Source organism: Bombina bombina, chromosome 2, assembly GCF_027579735.1.
Source record: "Bombina bombina isolate aBomBom1 chromosome 2, aBomBom1.pri, whole genome shotgun sequence".
Taxonomy (NCBI): Eukaryota; Metazoa; Chordata; class Amphibia; order Anura; family Bombinatoridae; genus Bombina; species Bombina bombina.
In genome coordinates this window covers 1,281,486,285-1,281,505,511 of record NC_069500.1, presented here as the reverse complement: position 1 = coordinate 1,281,505,511, position 19,227 = coordinate 1,281,486,285, and the positions used below count along the sequence as shown (strand labels likewise).

The 19,227-nt window shown below is 40.8% G+C and overlaps 1 protein-coding gene across 1 annotated transcript in view; it reads right to left on the bottom strand.

Moving 5' to 3' along the window:
* The window catches only part of ADGRA3 (adhesion G protein-coupled receptor A3), a 197,882-nt gene that overhangs the window by 30,045 nt on the left and 148,610 nt on the right, over positions 1–19,227 (bottom strand). Inside the window, exon 13 of the mRNA XM_053704094.1 lies at positions 482–695. Coding sequence (XP_053560069.1) covers positions 482–695 — 214 coding nt within the window. The remainder of the gene's footprint in view (positions 1–481; positions 696–19,227) is intronic.

Here is a 19,227-nt window from a genome sequence, read left to right as displayed (position 1 = left end):
CACATGAGCAGCAAATAAAACATAAAAGGGAAATAAAAAATACCTTATCTGTTGTCTTACTATAGAACATATCAGACAAGCCTAAATGCTTTTTTAAAAAACACACATCTTGTAAGCTGCAACTGTTTTTCAATAACCAAACTCCACCTGCTATTTGTCTTATTTGGATAGGCAAATCTAGGCTTGAGTCTGCAGACAAGACTAGCCGCGGTGATTATGCTAGTATAAAATAAATAACTTTGCAGTTTGTTATCAAGTAAAGCCAACTAGGATGGGAATATATGCATCAGGGTTGCGGTGTGCATTGTAAGTTGTGAGAATTACAAAAAAACAGGAAGTAAATTGTAAAGTTGTTTCATTATGCACAACAACATTTTACATAAAAATGTCAAGGCGTTTACTGTCTCTTTAATTCTATCAATCAACCGGAATTAGTATAATACCGATATCTTATGTAGAGAACTAGCAGCTTTGTACAAACCTAGCTTGGCAAGAATGACAGGTGTAACTACCGCTCGTCGCTTCCCATCATCAGCCAGGTGTGTAGAGTTTCCTGTGGGTGGAAAAAGCTTCCCATTTCGAAAAGCAATTAACTGAAGCTTGTAGACAGACTCCTCTATTGCTCTTCTTTCACGCTTTTCTTTAGGTACAAAAAGAGAGGACGGCAGCTGGATTGATGCCTCCACAATAGTGTTCTGGAAATAAAACCGGTATTCAGTGTCTTGAAACTGATATACATCTTTCTAGAAACGAGTATGTATTATTATTTTTTTATTAATATATTTTTATTTAAGTTTCCAGAAAAGCAAAACATAGAAAAACACACCAAGAGACAGATTCCACCGTTGATACATGCTTAAATTAATCAAATCATCAAAATAGCATTGCAAATAATTATTTATCCAACGGATTTATGCCGATTGCTCTTACTTCCCTTTCCCCCTCTTCCATCCCCTCCCCCCTTCTCCCTCTTCCAATATCCACCTCCAAACTTGAATTCAACACAGTACATATATATTATAACAAGTGATACGGTTAACATCACTAGCGCGACTTCTGTTATTTTTACATAATAGTAGAAAAACAAAACAAGAATTTGATACCTTCTATCAGCAATATATAGTCACAGAATTTACATTTATTTTTTAACAAATTACCTTATACCATATATAAGTTAAATGATTAAATAGCAATATATTTCTAGTGGGGATGTCAACCTTATCTTGATTTGTCCCCTTGTCATAATTGTACAAAATACACGTCAAACAATTTCATTTATGCAAGTTTTATACAGTTCTATAAAACTGTATTTCCCAATAGGGGGGATGCTTCCTCTGATTGAGCACTCTTTACTTGTCCCGTATCGGTACTTGTACTTCAACTTAGCCTATGACAGAATACACCTGATGAATCTTATATGAAGAACATCCAGGCAAATAGATAAATTCTTTACATATACTCTTGAATCTATAGATGCCTTCTTGACCACTGGCCTTTTGAATAGGTAGAAAACTGAAAGAGAAAGAAAAAAGAATAGAAAAAAAAAATAAAGGGTTCTCTCTCCTCCCCGTCCTCCTACATCTCCTCTTTCTTTCCCACTTTAATCTTCCCAGGTCGTGGGGAATCTCCCTGTTAGCAATGCCATACTAAAAAAACAACAACAACAAAAAAAAAAAAAACACTTCCTGAGTGGGGATATAATCTGTCTTTGTACTCCTTCTGGGAATGTCAATATAACCTTCAACCATTTCTGAAAACAGTGACTGAGTCTTCTCTCTTGTGACACATTTAACTCAAATTGTTCAAGATGCAACTGCATCAGTATTTTCTTTTTAAATTCTCAAAAAGTAGGACTGTGCTTAGATTTCCATGATCTTAAGATATTACGTCCAATTAAAATTGATGTATTAACTAATCGTATGTTATCTATTTCCTGTGGGGTTTTTTTTTTATAGAGAAAGACTATACCTTGAATCTCCAGTTTGAGTTCTTTTTCAAGAAATCTATTTACCAAATAATTCTGTTCCAGAATTTTTGTACCTTAGGACAATACCAAAAACAATGGCTGAGGTCTGCTTTCGGTAGACCACATCTAGTGCATCCCTTTAAATCGTGGCTAGACCACCTAGACATGTCCGCCGGAGTATCGGAGATATCTGGGAGGCCGAGGCCTCCAAAATCTTTTTTTCTGCATTAATTTCTTTAGTGCCAGCTGGGGTTTTTTCCTTTCCAAAGAAAGTATGAACATTCTGAATAGAACTTTTTCAAGTCAGTTTCCCTAATGAATATAGGAAGATTCTGGCAAAGATACAGGATTTTAGGGAGAAGTATCATCTTGATTACGTAAGAGACAGATCCGAATGAACAGAGCAAATGGAGCGCAACACAGTGCTCAAACAATCTAAGTGCAGTAGTTAAAAATATCAATTTATTAATAAAAACTCATAAAAGATGTACACTCACAAAGATAACCTCAAACATGTGAGGTATGTTTTAGCATTTATTGAAAGATATCCTCCTCAGAGCCCCAGTTGTAGCACACCCCTCCGTGTCCCTCAGCATCCACACAGTGAGTTGTAAAGGGTAAAACGTTACCTTTTCAATTTCTAAGTTCCAAATACAAATGCAAGTGGCACACAGGGTAGGAGCAAGTGTGGCAGACCCACACGAAACATTTCTGCATTTTTTGCCTTTGCTGAAACTCCATATGTGCCATTGTGAGCTGGAGGCTTGCTTTTGTTTTTAGCTGACTCACAATATTACTTTTGCTGCTCCCTCGCAAGTTTGTTTCATCCTATCCGCCTAGTGATGCCCGGAAGTGTTTGATTGCAGTATGATAAATACTGGCCAATAATGTAAAAGAGGCTGATAATCTCTCAAAAACGGAGACAGTGTGTTTGGGAAAAACTGCCACTCTGTAGAAGCCGGCTCCAGTACAGCCGTTACCACTAACAAAGCGGGGAGGAGCCCCGCAAAACGTGTTAGGCCACGCCCATCATACATGACGGTTGACACAAGCATGTTAGTGGTAACGGCTGTACTGGACCCGGCTTCTACAGAGCGGCTGTTTTTCCCAAACACTTTTTTTTTTTTTTTTTTTTAAGAGATTATCAGCCTCTTTTACATTACGGGCCAGTATTTATCATACCCTGTGTGCCACTTGCATAGCTCACATGTTTGAGATTATCTTTGTGAGTGTACATCTTTTTTGAGTTTTTATTAATAAACTGATATTTTTAACTACTGCACTTAGATTGTTTGTGCACTTTGGTGCACTGTGTTGCGCTCCATTTGCTCTGTTCTTTCAGATCTGTCTCTTACATGCTTTACAAGCCACGGAGAACACAGCAGTGGACTAAGAAAGCGCTGCATATCATACAGAGGATCATCATATCTACTAAGGGACTGAATATACTGTATATATGTGTACCCTAAGGGACTTTCTACACTCTCTCTTTAATGTGATCATTTGTCAAAGTGTGATACTTAATATATATTTAGTGTATTATCATGTTTTGGTTTATGATTTTATAAGTGATTTACACCAAACATATTTTTAGCGCTGTTATAGTATAGCATTATCTTTATTAGCAGTGTGACGCTCCTACCAACAGCTGTGGTGTTTTCAACTATCATCTTGATTAACTGCACTTTGGCTGAAAGGCTTAGGGGAAATATCTTCTATCTTTGTAGGTCTTTGGTAATTGAAATCCATATTCTGTAATAATTTAACTTATACCACTTTACTGGATTCTTATTTAATATGATACCTAGATATTGAATCTGTTCTTTTACCTCTTTAAAAAGGTGTAGTAGAAATACTTCTAGCATTTTTGTGTAACCATAGAATTTCTGATTTAGACAGATTGATCTAATTGATGGTATCTAGAAAAAACATAAATTATGCTTACCTGATCATTTCATTTCCATCGAGGGAAGGAGAGTCCACGGCTTCATTCATTACTGTTGGGAATTAAGAACCTTGCCACCAGGAGGAGAAAAAGACACCCCAGCCAAAGGCTAAAATACCTCCCCCACTTCCCTCATCCCCCAGTCATTCTGCTGAGGGTACAAGGAACAGTAGGAGAAATATCAGGGTATAAATGGTGCCAGAAGATTAATTAAATTTAGGTCCGCCCATCGGAGCTACGGGCGGGATCCGTGGACTCTCCTCCCCTCGATGGAAATGAAATTATCAGGTAAGCATAATTTATGTTTTCCATATAAAGGGGAGGAGAGTCCACAGCTTTATTCATTACTATTGGGAACATATACCCAAGCTCTAGAGGACACTGAATGAAACCGGGAGGGTAAAAGGTGGACCCTAATCCAAGGGCACCACAGCCTGCAAAACCTCTCCCCCAAAAACAGCTTCCGCAGAAGCAATAAAGTCAAACTTGTAAAACTTTGTAAAAGTGTGTAAGGAGGACCAGGTAGCCACCTTACAAATTTGCTCCACAGAGGCCTCATTCTTGAAGGCCCAAGACAAAGCCACAGCTATAGTTGAATGAGCCGTGACGCTCTGAGGAGGCTTATGTCTCACTGTCTCATAGGCCAAGAGAATCAAGCTTCTCAACCAAAAGGACAAAGAAGTAGAAGAGGCCCTCTACCCCTTGCGCTTCCCTGAATACACCACAAAAAGAGATGTAGACTGTCTGAAATCCTTTGTAGCCTGAAGATAGAACTTTAAGGCACGAACCACAATCAGGTTATGAAGTAACCTTTCCTTAGAAGAAGACCTTTATAATGGTCCACCTCCTAGGACCCAGACTACAGAAACCGTTTCGTCTCCTGTGCCGCTGATCAACAGAGGATGAGAGATAGGCACACCAGGTCACATGGAATGCCTGGCAGGACCGCCCCTGCACTAAGGAAAAAATGCGCTAAAAGGACCGCACAATACTCCCGCCAGTAACCTGAAGTTCCACACATTGCCAGAGCCTCATCTCGAACATGACGCAGCAATGACACAATAAACAATATCATGTATAAACCCCCCCTGTTCAATAATCCCCTTTCCAGGAATATTAACCCTCGATTCATTAAAAGATAAACAGTGTCACACTGTGACCCTGTCTTCCGTGTTATCATTATGAATAAAAATTGAAACAATCTTACCAGAATCTACGCCGTGGAACAGGAACATGGCCCTTCAAGTGTGACAGGTTAGTAGCCTCAATCCGGATATGGACTTGAGTGCAGAAAGCAGGCAACGAAACTCGTCAACGCGGATTGCTTGTGGAGCTGTTAATACAAGTTGGGATGGTTTCACAGAAAGACTCTCCCTGCATCTCCGGACTCTTAACTTTTGCCCAGGCTCTCACTGAGAGGCTGGCAGGACTACTTAAAACTCCAGTCCCACTGCGAAGAGTACTACCCTCCATAAGAGACTACTCCAAATCCAAGGCACTTCTCTGCCATCCTCCAGTGACGAAAGGCAAAGAATGAATGGGGGATGAGTGAAGTGGGGGAGGTATTTAAGCCTTTGGCTGGGGAGTCTTTGCCTCCTCCTGGTGGCCAGGTTCTTAATTCCCAACAGTAATGAATGAAGCAGTGGACTCTCCTCCCCTTTAGATGGAAATAGGAATGTTTTCCTTAGAATCCCCTACGAAGGTCAGTAATTCATCTGCATAGAGCGATAGGACTAGTTTTCTGCCACCCAAGAATATGCCATGTAATTCTTTCCTAATGCTATCACCAACGGTTCTATTGCCAGATTAAAGAGTAAAGGTGAGAGAGGGCAGCCCTGTCTAGTGCCTTTATTAATTTTAATTACTGGGGAGAGTTGACCGTTAATTGTTAATACTGAAGATGGTTTGCTATATATAGTTTGGATAAAGTTCTCGAAATATCCGGTCAGCCCAAATTTTCCTAGAGAAGTAAATAAGTAGGCCCATGTAATAGAACCAAAGGCCTTCTCTGCTTCAATCATAATCACTGTGGCCTCTCTTTTCCCTCTATTTTGTGACTCTTGATGGCTAAGCCAAAAGTGTTTAAATAATGGCAAAACTAGTTTTTCTTTTTGCACGCCTTTGTTATATTAGCCAACCATTTAACAGTTTTGCCTGAAAAAGACATAAAAGGAGGCTTTATTTTTCATTTCTTTTTGACCCTCTTTCTGATGTAGGAAGCTATCTCTCTTTCCTAGCCTCTTGGTATTTATGCCATAGTCTGGTATTTGGAATGTCTACATAATTCCTATAGAAATTCCTCACTGTATTAGTGAGCTGATTTTCCCTGGCTTTAGCTATCTTTTTCCATTTAGACAAAAGTGCCTTAATCAACCCCCCAAAGAAAGCTTTCAATGCTTCCCAGTATATTTCAATTTTGTTTAGATATGTATTATTGTTGTTGTAAAACTCTCTCCATAACCTTAATTCATGCTGGAATCTAGTATTGTGTAAAAACAGAATTTATGTTTACCTGATAAATTTCTTTCTCCAACGGTGTGTCCGGTCCACGGCTTCATCCTTACTTGTGGGATATTCTCTTCCCCTACAGGAAATGGCAAAGAGAGCACCCAGCAAGAGCTGTCCATATAGCTCCCCCTCTGGCTCCGCCCCCCAGTCAATCGACCAACGGTTAGGAGAAAAAGGAGAAACTATAGGGTGCCGTGGTGACTGTAGTGTATAAAGAAAGAAATTTTTCAAACCTGGTTAAAAACCAGGGCGGGCCGTGGACCGGACACACCGTTGGAGAAAGAAATTTATCAGGTAAACATAAATTCTGTTTTCTCCAACATTGGTGTGTCCGGTCCACGGCTTCATCCTTACTTGTGGGAACCAATACCAAAGCTTTAGGACACGGATGAAGGGAGCAAACCAGGTTACCTAAACGGAAGGCACCACGGCTTGCAAAACCTTTCTCCCAAAAATAGCCTCCAAAGAAGCATAAGTATCGAATTTGTCAAATTTGGCAAAAGTATGCAGAGAAGACCAAGTCGCTGCCTTACAGATCTGATCAACAGAAGCCTCATTCTTGAAAGCCCATGTGGAAGCCACAGCTCTAGTAGAATGAGCTGTAATTCGTTCAGGAGGCTGCTGTCCGGCAGTCTCATAAACCAATCGGATGATGCTTTTCAGCCTAAAAGAAAGAGAGGTAGCAGTAGCTTTCTGCCCTCTCCTCTTACCAGAATACACAACAAACAAAGATGATGTCTGTCTGAAATCCTTTGTTGCTTCTAAATAGAACTTTAAAGCACGGACAGCATCTAGATTGTGTAACAAGCGTTCCTTCTTTGAAACTGGATTCGGACACAGAGAAGGAACAACAATTTCCTGGTTAATATTCCTGTTGGAAACGACCTTTGGAAGAAAACCAGGCTTGGTACGTAAAACTACCTTATCTGTATGGAATACCAGATAGGGAGAAGTACACTGCAAAGCAGATAATTCAGAAACTCTTCTAGCAGAAGAAATAGCAACCAAAAACAGAACTTTCCAAGATAGTAACTTAATATCTATGGAATGCATGGGTTCAAACGGAACCCCCTGAAGAACTGAAAGAACTAAATTGAGACTCCAAGGAGGAGTCATGGGTCTGTAAACAGGCTTGATTCTAACTAACCCCTGTACAAACGCCTGTACATCTGGCACTGCTGCCAGATGTTTGTGTAACAAAACAGACAGAGCAGATATCTGTCCTTTTAAGGAACTAGCTGACAAACCTTTATCCAGACCTTCTTGGAGAAAGGAAAGTATTTCAGGAATTTTAATTTTACTCCAAGGGAATCCCTTGGATTCACACCAACGGATATATTTTTGCCATATCTTATGGTAAATCTTCCTAGTTACAGGTTTTCTGGCCTGAACCAGAGTATCTATGACTGTATCTGAAAACCCACGCTTAGATAGAATCAAGCGTTCAATTTCCAAGCAGTCAGTTGGAGAGAGACTAGATTTGGATGTTCGAACGGACCTTGTACTAGAAGATCCTGCCTCAAAGGTAGCTTCCATGGTGGAGCCGATTACATATTCACCAGGTCTGCATACCAAGTCCTGCGTGGCCACGCAGGGGCTATTAGAATCACCGAGGCCTGCTCCTGTTTGATCCTGGCTACAAGCCTGGGAAGGAGAGGAAACGGTGGAAATACATAAGCTAGGTTGAACGACCAAGGCGCCACTAATGCATCCACCAGTGTCGCCTTGGGATCCCTGGATCTGGACCCGTATCGAAGAACCTTTGCGTTCTGGCGAGACGCCATCAGATCCATATCTGGAATGCCCCATAGTTGAGTTAACTGGGCAAAAACCTCCGGGTGGAGTTCCCACTCCCCCGGATGAAAAGTCTGACGACTCAAATAATCCGCCTCCCAATTGTCCACTCCTGGGATGTGAATTGCAGATAGATGGCAGGAGTGATCCTCCGCCCATTTGATGATCTTGGATACCTCTCTCATCGCTAAGGAACTCTTTGTTCCCCCCTGATGATTGATGTACGCTACAGTCGTCATGTTGTCCAACTGGAACCTTATGAATTTGGCCTTTGCTAGGTGAGGCCACGCCAGGAGCGCATTGAATATCGCTCTCAGTTCTAAAATGTTTATCGGGAGAAGAGACTCTTCTCGAGACCATAGACCTTGAGCTTTCAGAGAGTCCCAGACCGCACCCCAGCCTAAGAGACTGGCGTCGGTCGTGACAATGACCCATTCTGGTCTGCGGAAACTCATTCCCATAGACAGGTGATCGTGAGACAACCACCAGCGGAGAGAATCCCTGGTTAGCTGGTCTACTTGAATCTGGGGAGACAAGTCTGCATAATCCCCATTCCACTGATTGAGCATGCACAGTTGTAATGGTCTTAGATGAATTCGAGCAAAAGGAACTATGTCCATTGCTGCAACCATCAATCCTACTACTTCCATGCACTGAGCTATGGAAGGCTGAAGAATAGAGTGAAGAACTTGACAAGCGTTTAGAAGCTTTGACTTTCTGACCTCTGTCAGGAAGATCCTCATTTCTAAAGAATCTATTATTGTTCCCAAAAAGGGAACTCTTGTTGACGGAGACAGGGAACTCTTTTCTACGTTCACCTTCCACCCGTGAGATCTGAGAAAGGCTAGAACAATGTCTGTATATGAGCCTTTGCTTTGGAAAGAGACGACGCTTGGATTAGAATGTCGTCTAGGTAAGGTGCTACAGCAATGCCCCTCGGTCGTAGAACCGCTAGAAGGGACCCTAGCACCTTTGTGAAGATTCTGGGAGCAGTGGCTAAACCGAACGGAAGAGCCACGAACTGGTAATGTTTGTCCATGAAGGCGAACCTCAGGAACTGATGATGATCTTTGTGGATAGGAATATGCAGGTAGGCATCCTTTAAGTCCACGGTAGTCATATATTGACCCTCCTGGATGGTTGGTAAAATTGTCCGAATGGTTTCCATTTTGAATGATGGAACTCTGAGGAATTTGTTTAGAATTTTTAGATCCAGAATTGGCCTGAAAGTTCCCTCTTTTTTGGGAACTACAAACAGGTTTGAGTAAAAACCCAGACCTTGTTCCGCTGTTGGAACTGGGTTTATCACTCCCATTTTTAATAGGTCTCCTATGCAATGTAAGAATGCCTGTCTCTTTATCTGGTCTGAAGATAAGCGAGACATGTGGAACCTTCCCCTTGAAGGAAGTTCCTTGAACTCTAGAAGATACCCCTGAGAGACTATTTCTAGTGCCCAGGGCGAAGAGAGAAAGTCTGCCCCCTACTAGATCCGGTCCCGGATCGGTGGCTACCCCTTCATGCTGTCTTGGTAGCAGCAGCAGGCTTCTTGGCCTGTTTACCCTTGTTCCATGCTGGATTAGGCTGGGAAGAGTTGCCTTCTTGTCTGGAGGCCGCAGAGTTAGGAATCGGTCCGTTCCTGAAATTGCGAAAGGAACGAAAATTAGATTTATTCTTAGACTTGAAAGGCCTATCCTGTGGGAGGGCATGTCCCTTCCCACCAGTAATGTCTGAAATAATCTCTTTCAATTCCGGCCCGAAAAGGGTCTTGCCCTTGAAAGGAATATTAAGCAATTTATTCTTGGACGACACATCCACCGACCAGGATTTTAGCCAAAGCGCTCTGCGCGCCACTATTGCAAACCCTGAATTTTTTGCCGCTAACTTAGCCAATTGGAAAGCGGCATCCAAAATAAAGGAATTAGTCAACTTTAGTGCGTGAATTCTGTCCATGACTTCATCACATGGAGTCTCTTTTTGGAGCGAATTTTCTAGTTCCTCAAACCAAAAATACGCTGCCGAGGTGAGAGGAATAATGCACGAGATTGGTTGAAGCAGGAAGCCTTGCTGAACAAATATCTTTTTTAGCAATCCTTCCAATTTTTTATCCATAGGATCTTTAAAAGCGCAACTGTCCTCAATAGGAATAGTTGTGCGCTTAGCCAACGTTGACACTGCCCCCTCAACCTTAGGAACCGTTTGCCATGCGTCCCTTCTGGGGTCAACAATGGGGAACTTTTTCTTGAATACAGGAGGTGGAACAAAAGGTATACCTGGCTTTTCCCACTCCTTAGTCACTATATCCGCCACCCGCTTGGGTATCGGAAAGGCATCAGCGTGCACCGGGACCTCTAAGAATTTGTCCATCTTGCACAATTTCTCTGGAATTACCAAAGAATCACAGTCATCAAGAGTAGTTAGGACCTCCTTAAGCAGGGCGCGGAGATGTTCTAACTTAAATTTAAATTTGACGACATTAGTGTCTGCCTGCTGAGAAACTTTTCCTGAATCAGAAATTTCCCCCTCAGACAGGCCCTCCCTCACTGCCAATTCAGATTGATGTGAGGGTATAACTGATAAATTGTCCTCAGCGCCAACCTGCTCATCTTCTGTATTTAAAACTGAGCTGTCGCGCTTTCTAGGGTAGGATGGCAGTTTGGATAACAGATTTGCTATTGAATTATCCATTACTGCTGTTAACTGTTGCATAGTAACAAGCATTGGCGCGCTAGATGTACTAGGTATCGCCTGTGCGGGCAAAACTGGTGTTGACACAGAAGGAGAGGATGAGGAACTATCCCCACTACCTTCATTAGAAGAATCATCTTGGGCAATCTTATTCAATGTGGCAGTACTGTCCATACTTTGTTTGGACGCTATGACACAATTTGCACAAACATTAATTGGGGGAACCACCTTGGCTTTCATACACACAGAACATAAGCCATCTGAAGGTATAGACATGTTAGACAGAATTTGGCAAGCTAATAATGCAATAAAAGCGTTTTTAAAGAAAGGCGTTACTGTTCCTTTAAATAATAAACAGGCACACTTTATTTCTGATATATTGAAAAACAATGAAGGCAATGTCCGATTTTTACAAAATTTTTACCCCAGAGTCCTAATGCCCTGAAAGTATTGCACACCAAGTTTCAAGACTTTAACCCTTAAAATGAGCAAACCGCAGCTATTTGTTCAATTAGACAATTTTAGTACACTACAATCACAGTCACAGCCTTGCTGCGGCTTTTTACCTTCCCTGAGAGTTATTCAGCAATGAAATAAACCTTCCAGAGTCCGTTTTAGGATGCCACAGGACCCCTCACATGAAGCTGCATGCACTGCCATGAAAGTAAACTGCGCAATTGAGGCGCGAAAACGGGGCCTCCTTCCTCTGCATACCAGAGTGAAGGGGCCTTCCTGACTGAAATAGCCGTCTAACTCAATGCCAGGCGATAAAAAACGTTCCCAAAGTGCTTTTAAGTGCACAAAACACTCTAAATGCCATTAAAATATGAAATAAAACAATCGATTTAGCCCACAATAGTGTCAACCAGTGTATAGCCCATTTGTAAGCCTTAATCTGTTATGAGTCTAAGAAAATGGCTTACTTACCCCTTCAGGGAAAAATGACAGTCTTCTACCATTAACATGTCTTGTTAGAAATATGACTGATCATACCTTGAGCAGAAAAGTCTGCAAACTGTTCCCCCCAACTGAAGTTCTCTGGGCTCAACAGTCCTGCGTGGGAACAGCAATTGATTTTAGTTACTGCTGCTAAAATCATACTCCTCTTTAAACAGAACTCTTCATCCTTTTCTGTTTAGAGTAAATAGTACAAACCGGCACTATTTTAAAATAACAAACTCTTGATAGAAGAATAAAAAACTACAACTAGCACCACATACTCTTTACCATCCCCGTGGAGATGCTACTTGTTCAGAGCGGCAAAGAGAATGACTGGGGGGCGGAGCCAGAGGGGGAGCTATATGGACAGCTCTTGCTGGGTGCTCTCTTTGCCATTTCCTGTAGGGGAAGAGTAAGGATGAAGCCGTGGACCGGACACACCAATGTTGGAGAAAATAATTTAGGAAAAAACATAATTTATGTAAGAACTTACCTGATAAATTCATTTCTTTCATATTAGCAAGAGTCCATGAGCTAGTGACGTATGGGATATACATTCCTACCAGGAGGGGCAAAGTTTCCCAAACCTCAAAATGCCTATAAATACACCCCTCACCACACCCACAATTCAGTTTAACGAATAGCCAAGAAGTGGGGTGATAAAAAAGTGCGAAAGCATATAAAATAAGGAATTGGAATAATTGTGCTTTATACAAAATCATAACCACCACAAAAAAAGGGCGGGCCTCATGGACTCTTGCTAATATGAAAGAAATGAATTTATCAGGTAAGTTCTTACATAAATTATGTTTTCTTTCATGTAATTAGCAAGAGTCCATGAGCTAGTGACGTATGGGATAATGACTACCCAAGATGTGGATCTTTCCACACAAGAGTCACTAGAGAGGGAGGGATAAAATAAAGACAGCCAATTCCTGCTGAAAATAATCCACACCCAAAATAAAGTTTAACGAAAAACATAAGCAGAAGATTCAAACTGAAACCGCTGCCTGAAGTACTTTTCTACCAAAAACTGCTTCAGAAGAAGAAAATACATCAAAATGGTAGAATTTAGTAAAAGTATGCAAAGAGGACCAAGTTGCTGCTTTGCAGATCTGGTCAACCGAAGCTTCATTCCTAAACGCCCAGGAAGTAGATACTGACCTAGTAGAATGAGCTGTAATTCTCTGAGGCGGAATTTTACCCGACTCAACATAGGCAAGATGAATTAAAGATTTCAACCAAGATGCCAAAGAAATGGCAGAAGCTTTCTGGCCTTTCCTAGAACCGGAAAAGATAACAAATAGACTAGAAGTCTTACGGAAAGATTTCGTAGCTTCAACATAATATTTCAAAGCTCTAACAACATCCAAAGAATGCAACGATTTCTCCTTAGAATTCTTAGGATTAGGACATAATGAAGGAACCACAATTTCTCTACTAATGTTGTTGGAATTCACAACTTTAGGTAGAAATTCAAAAGAAGTTCGCAACACCGCCTTATCCTGATGAAAAATCAGAAAAGGAGACTCACAAGAAAGAGCAGATAATTCAGAAACTCTTCTAGCAGAAGAGATGGCCAAAAGGAACAAAACTTTCCAAGAAAGTAATTTAATGTCCAATGAATGCATAGGTTCAAACGGAGGAGCTTGAAGAGCTCCCAGAACCAAATTCAAACTCCAAGGAGGAGAAATTGACTTAATGACAGGTTTTATACGAACCAAAGCTTGTACAAAACAATGAATATCAGGAAGAATAGCAATCTTTCTGTGAAAAAGAACAGAAAGAGCAGAGATTTGACCTTTCAAAGAACTTGCGGACAAACCCTTATCTAAACCATCCTGAAGAAACTGTAAAATTCTCGGTATTCTAAAAGAATGCCAAGAAAAATGATGAGAAAGACACCAAGAAATATAAGTCTTCCAGACTCTATAATATATCTCTCGAGATACAGATTTACGAGCCTGTAACATAGTATTAATCACGGAGTCAGAGAAACCTCTTTGACCAAGAATCAAGCGTTCAATCTCCATACCTTTAAATTTAAGGATTTCAGATCCTGATGGAAAAAAGGGCCTTGTGACAGAAGGTCTGGTCTTAACGGAAGAGTCCACGGTTGGCAAGAGGCCATCCGGACAAGATCCGCATACCAAAACCTGTGAGGCCATGCCGGAGCTACCAGCAGAACAAACGAGCATTCCTTCAGAATCTTGGAGATTACTCTTGGAAGAAGAACTAGAGGCGGAAAGATATAGGCAGGATGATACTTCCAAGGAAGTGATAATGCATCCACTGCCTCCGCCTGAGGATCCCGGGATCTGGACAGATACCTGGGAAGTTTCTTGTTTAGATGGGACGCCATCAGATCTATTTCTGGAAGTTCCCACATTTGAACAATCTGAAGAAATACCTCTGGGTGAAGAGACCATTCGCCCGGATGCAACGTTTGGCGACTGAGATAATCCGCTTCCCAATTGTCTACACCTGGGATATGAACCGCAGAGATTAGACAGGAGCTGGATTCCGCCCAAACCAAGATTCGAGATACTTCTTTCATAGCCAGAGGACTGTGAGTCCCTCCTTGATGATTGATGTATGCCACAGTTGTGACATTGTCTGTCTGAAAACAAATGAACGATTCTCTCTTCAGAAGAGGCCAAAACTGAAGAGCTCTGAAAATTGCACGGAGTTCCAAAATATTGATCGGTAATCTCACCTCCTGAGATTCCCAAACTCCTTGTGCCGTCAGAGATCCCCACACAGCTCCCCAACCTGTGAGACTTGCATCTGTTGAAATTACAGTCCAGGTCGGAAGCACAAAAGAAGCCCCCTGAATTAAACGATGGTGATCTGTCCACCATGTTAGAGAGTGTCGAACAATCGGTTTTAAAGATATTAATTGAGATATCTTCGTGTAATCCTTGCACCATTGCTTCAGCATACAGAGCTGAAGAGGTCGCATGTGAAAACGAGCAAAGGGGATCGCGTCCGATGCAGCAGTCATAAGACCTAGAATTTCCATGCATAAGGCTACCGAAGGGAATGATTGTGACTGAAGGTTTCGACAAGCTGTAATCAACTTTAGACGTCTCTTGTCTGTTAAAGACAGAGTCATGGACACTGAATCCATCTGGAAACCCAGAAAGGTTACCCTTGTCTGAGGAATCAAAGAACTTTTTGGTAAATTGATCCTCCAACCATGATCTTGAAGAAACAACACAAGTCGATTCGTATGAGATTCTGCTAAATGTAAAGACTGAGCAAGTACCAAGATATCGTCCAAATAAGGAAATACCACAATACCCTGTTCTCTGATTACAGACAGCAGGGCACCGAGAACCTTTGTAAAAATTCTTGGAGCTGTAGCTAGGCCAAACGGCAGAGCCACAAATTGGTAATGCTTGTCCAGAAACGAGAATCTCAGGAACTGATAATGATCTGGATGAATCGGAATATGCAGATATGCATCCTGTAAATCTATCGTGGACATATAATTCCCTTGCTGAACAAAAGGTAAGATAGTCCTTACAGTTACCATCTTGAACGTTGGTATCCTTACATAACGATTCAATATTTTTAGATAAACTGAATTGTGGGTGTGGTGAGGGGTGTATTTATAGGCATTTTGAGGTTTGGGAAACTTTGCCCCTCCTGGTAGGAATGTATATCCCATACGTCACTAGCTCATGGACTCTTGCTAATTACATGAAAGAAAAGAAGTGATTATTACCATTCAAGAAGTTATTTCTGTATTTAATTTAAAGGGATATACATGCGTGATCTGAGAGGTATATATCCTGTATTTTAGTTTCCAGCTCTAAATAGAGCATATTTTCACTTATTAAGAAGAAATCTATCCGTGAAAAAGTACTTTTATTGTTCTTCTGCTACACTTCACAAATTGCACATTAAAATGCCGATAATGCTACATACTGAACAGCTAAGCCAGGAAATAAAAGGGATATGGTAGCAAAAAACAAAATGGTAAAAATTTGTTAGAACATTTAATTATTACATTATTACTACTTTTACTTTACACTATTGCAGGGATCAAACACAGTTAAAAGGACATACCATACCTATAGGTGTGTGCACGTGGCTTGAGCACTATATGGCAGCAGTGTTTGCAACAATGTATAACAAAAGATAGATTGAAAAGTTCTGTCTGAACCATGAACATTTAATTTCATGACCTTTTAAAGCTGCCCTCGAGATACAGAGCGCTACCCTTGTGCAGGACCAGCACGGGAATACACTTGGTGCGTGAGACTAACTATGCTATGTAGGGGATTAAGTCACAGTTGCCAATAAGCATTCATGTAATAATGAAATACCATAGCTGGTATTATTCACAAATACAAACACTGTGATACCATTTGGGCAAAACAAAGAACACATACATTAAAAAAAACAAAAATCGTTAAACTTCTTAAAGGGATAGGAAAGACAAAACTAAACTTGGATGATTCATATAGAGCATGTCATTTTAAGACACTTTTAAATTCACTTCTAATTTCAAATGTGCTTCATTCTCTTGATATCCCTTGTTGAAAAAAAGAATACACACATATCCAACACTAGTGGGAGCTAGCTGCTGATTAGTGCCCACACATATTTGTCTCTTGTAATTGGCCAACTAGATGTTTTCAGCTAGCTGCCAGTAGTGTAATAATGTTCCTTCAACAAAGAATAACAAGAGAATGAAGCAAATTTTATAATAGAAGTAAATTGCAAATGTTTAAAAATTGTATGTTCTAGTCAAATCATGAAAGAAAATGTTGGGGTTTTCCGTCACTTTAAAGGGAAAGTTAAACAACTTTCCAATTTACATTTATCACCAATTTTGCTTTTGTGCTCTTGGTATTCTTAGTTAAAAGCTAAACCTAGGAGGTTCATATGCTAATTTCTTAGACCTTGAAGACTGCCTCTAATCTGAATACATTTTGACCACTAGAGGGCATTGGTTCATGTGTTTCATAAAGATAACATTGAGCTCATGCACGTGAAGTTACCCTGGAGTGAGCACTGATTGGCTAAAATGCAAGTCTGTCAAAACAACTGAAACAAGGGGGCAATTTGCAGAGGCTTAGATACAAGGTAATAACAGAGGTAAAAAGTGTATTTCTATAACAGTGTTGGTTATGCAAAACTAGGGAATGGGTAATAAAGGGATTATCTTTCTTTTTAAACAACAAAAAGTCTGGTGTTGTCTGTCTCTAAGTTCAAAACAACAAAGAAAAAAAAACAACAACTGCAGGGCTTTCCTAAACATGTGTAATCTAATTGCATTGTCAGCTATTGCCTATTTTGTGATGAAACCACAACTGTAAAATCATTATTGATGGACTGTAAAATCATTATTGATGGTTCAAGTATTTTTATTATACAACAAATTGCTGGATACTAATTATATGGAATTACTATAGAAATGTTTAATTATGGTTTTTATTATTGAAGAAAAAACCAAAAAGGTAAATGAACACAACTATCAAATGCATTGCAAAGAATTTAAATTAACTGAATAATTTTACTTGGTTTTACAAAAAAGAAACAAAAACCAAAAAAAAGAAAAATGTATGTTTACCTTCTAAATTTGTTTCTTTCCTGATACGGTGAGTCCACGGCTTCATCAATTACTGTTGGGAATATCACTCCTGGCCAGCAGGAGGAGGCAAAGAGCACCACAGCCAAACTGTTAAGTATCACTTCCCCTTCCACAACCCCCAGTCATTCGAGAAAAAAAAAAAAAAAGTACAAGGTGTAGAGGTGCCTGAGGTTTAGTCAAAAACAACAGACTTGAAATAAAGGGCGGGGCCGTGGACTCACCGTATCAGGAAAGAAACAAATTTATCCGGTCCAGAGAAAACAAACAAAAATATTAAGCAAACACAACATCCAAATTGTGCACACGTTCCCCAAGAGATAAGAAAGAGGACACAGAGAGGGAACAACAAATTCTCAAACAATAATTCCACTTAAGATAAAAAAAAACCTTATTTGAAATAAGATAAAGCAAATCACACTACAAAGCCGAGAGTACCTAAACTCTCTGAGCAGAAGATACAGCAAAAAAAAGAAAAACTTCCAAGATAAAACTTCTTAAAATCTATGGAATGCTATGGCTCAAACTGAGCCTGCTGCAAAACCTTAAAACAAGGTTTTAACTCCAAGAGGAGCAACAGACTAAAACACAGGCCTGATACTAACCAGGGTCTGACAAAAGGATTACACGTCTAGCACAGCCGCCAGACATTTGGGTAGAAAAAGAACGCAGAAATCTGAAACTTCAGAGAACTGACTGACCAACCATCCTCCAGTCTTTCCCGGAGAAAGGACAAAACCCCTAGGAATCCTGACCCTACTTCCAAGAGTAGTCCTGGGATTCACACCAATCAGGGAATTTACGCCAAACCTTATAGGAAAAGACACCAGTAACAGGCTTGCGATCCTGAATTCAAACTCCAAGCAGAAAGTTTAAAAAAAACAAAAAACAACAAAAGTTGGATGAAAGAATGGACCCTGAATTAGAAGGTCCTTCCTCAAGAACCACCACCAAGGTGGAAGAATTACATCTCCACTAGGTCTGTATACCAGATCCTGCAACTATGCAGGAACTATTAAAATACTAATGCTCACTACCATTTGAAACCAGCATTGACCCGTGGAAGGAGAACAAACTGAGGAACAGGGACCTCAGACGGAAATCCCCAGGAACAGCCAGGGTATTTAACAGAGCAGCCTGCTGATTTCTAGACCTTTAACATAACTTGGAAACTTGGCGTACTGCCATTTACAACTCCAGCACCCCCCGTTTGAGGGATAACCTTGAGAACACCTCCGGGAGAAATGCCCACTCCCCGGGATGAAAAAACTGATTGCTCAAGAAGTCCGCTCCCGGTATTCACTCTTGAAATATAAATAGTGGATAAACAACGAATAAGAGTGTTCGCCCACCGAAAAATCCACGCCAATCATGGCAAATTAACTCCAGGTTCCTCCCAGGTGGTAAATGTAACTACTGAGATGAATTTGTTCAACTAGAACGTGAAAAAAGAGTTAAGACAACTGAGGCCAAGCCATCAGAGCATCACTTTCAACTCTAAAATGGTTATGGGGAGAGCAGACTCCTCCCAGGTCCATAGTCACCAACCTAACAGGCTAGCGACCGCGGTCACGATTACTCAGGAAGGTCTCCGGAAGCATGTGCCCCGAGACAGATGCTCCTGAGAAAACCAAAAAGATTCTGGAAAATACGGACAATGATCCCGCTACCTCTCGCAAGTTAAGCGAGCGCTCTACCACTAATTCCCCTTTCTTATCCACAGAGAAGAATCTCATGTTGACCGATCTAGATCTATCCTGCGAGACAGAGCCACAAGATCACCGGTCC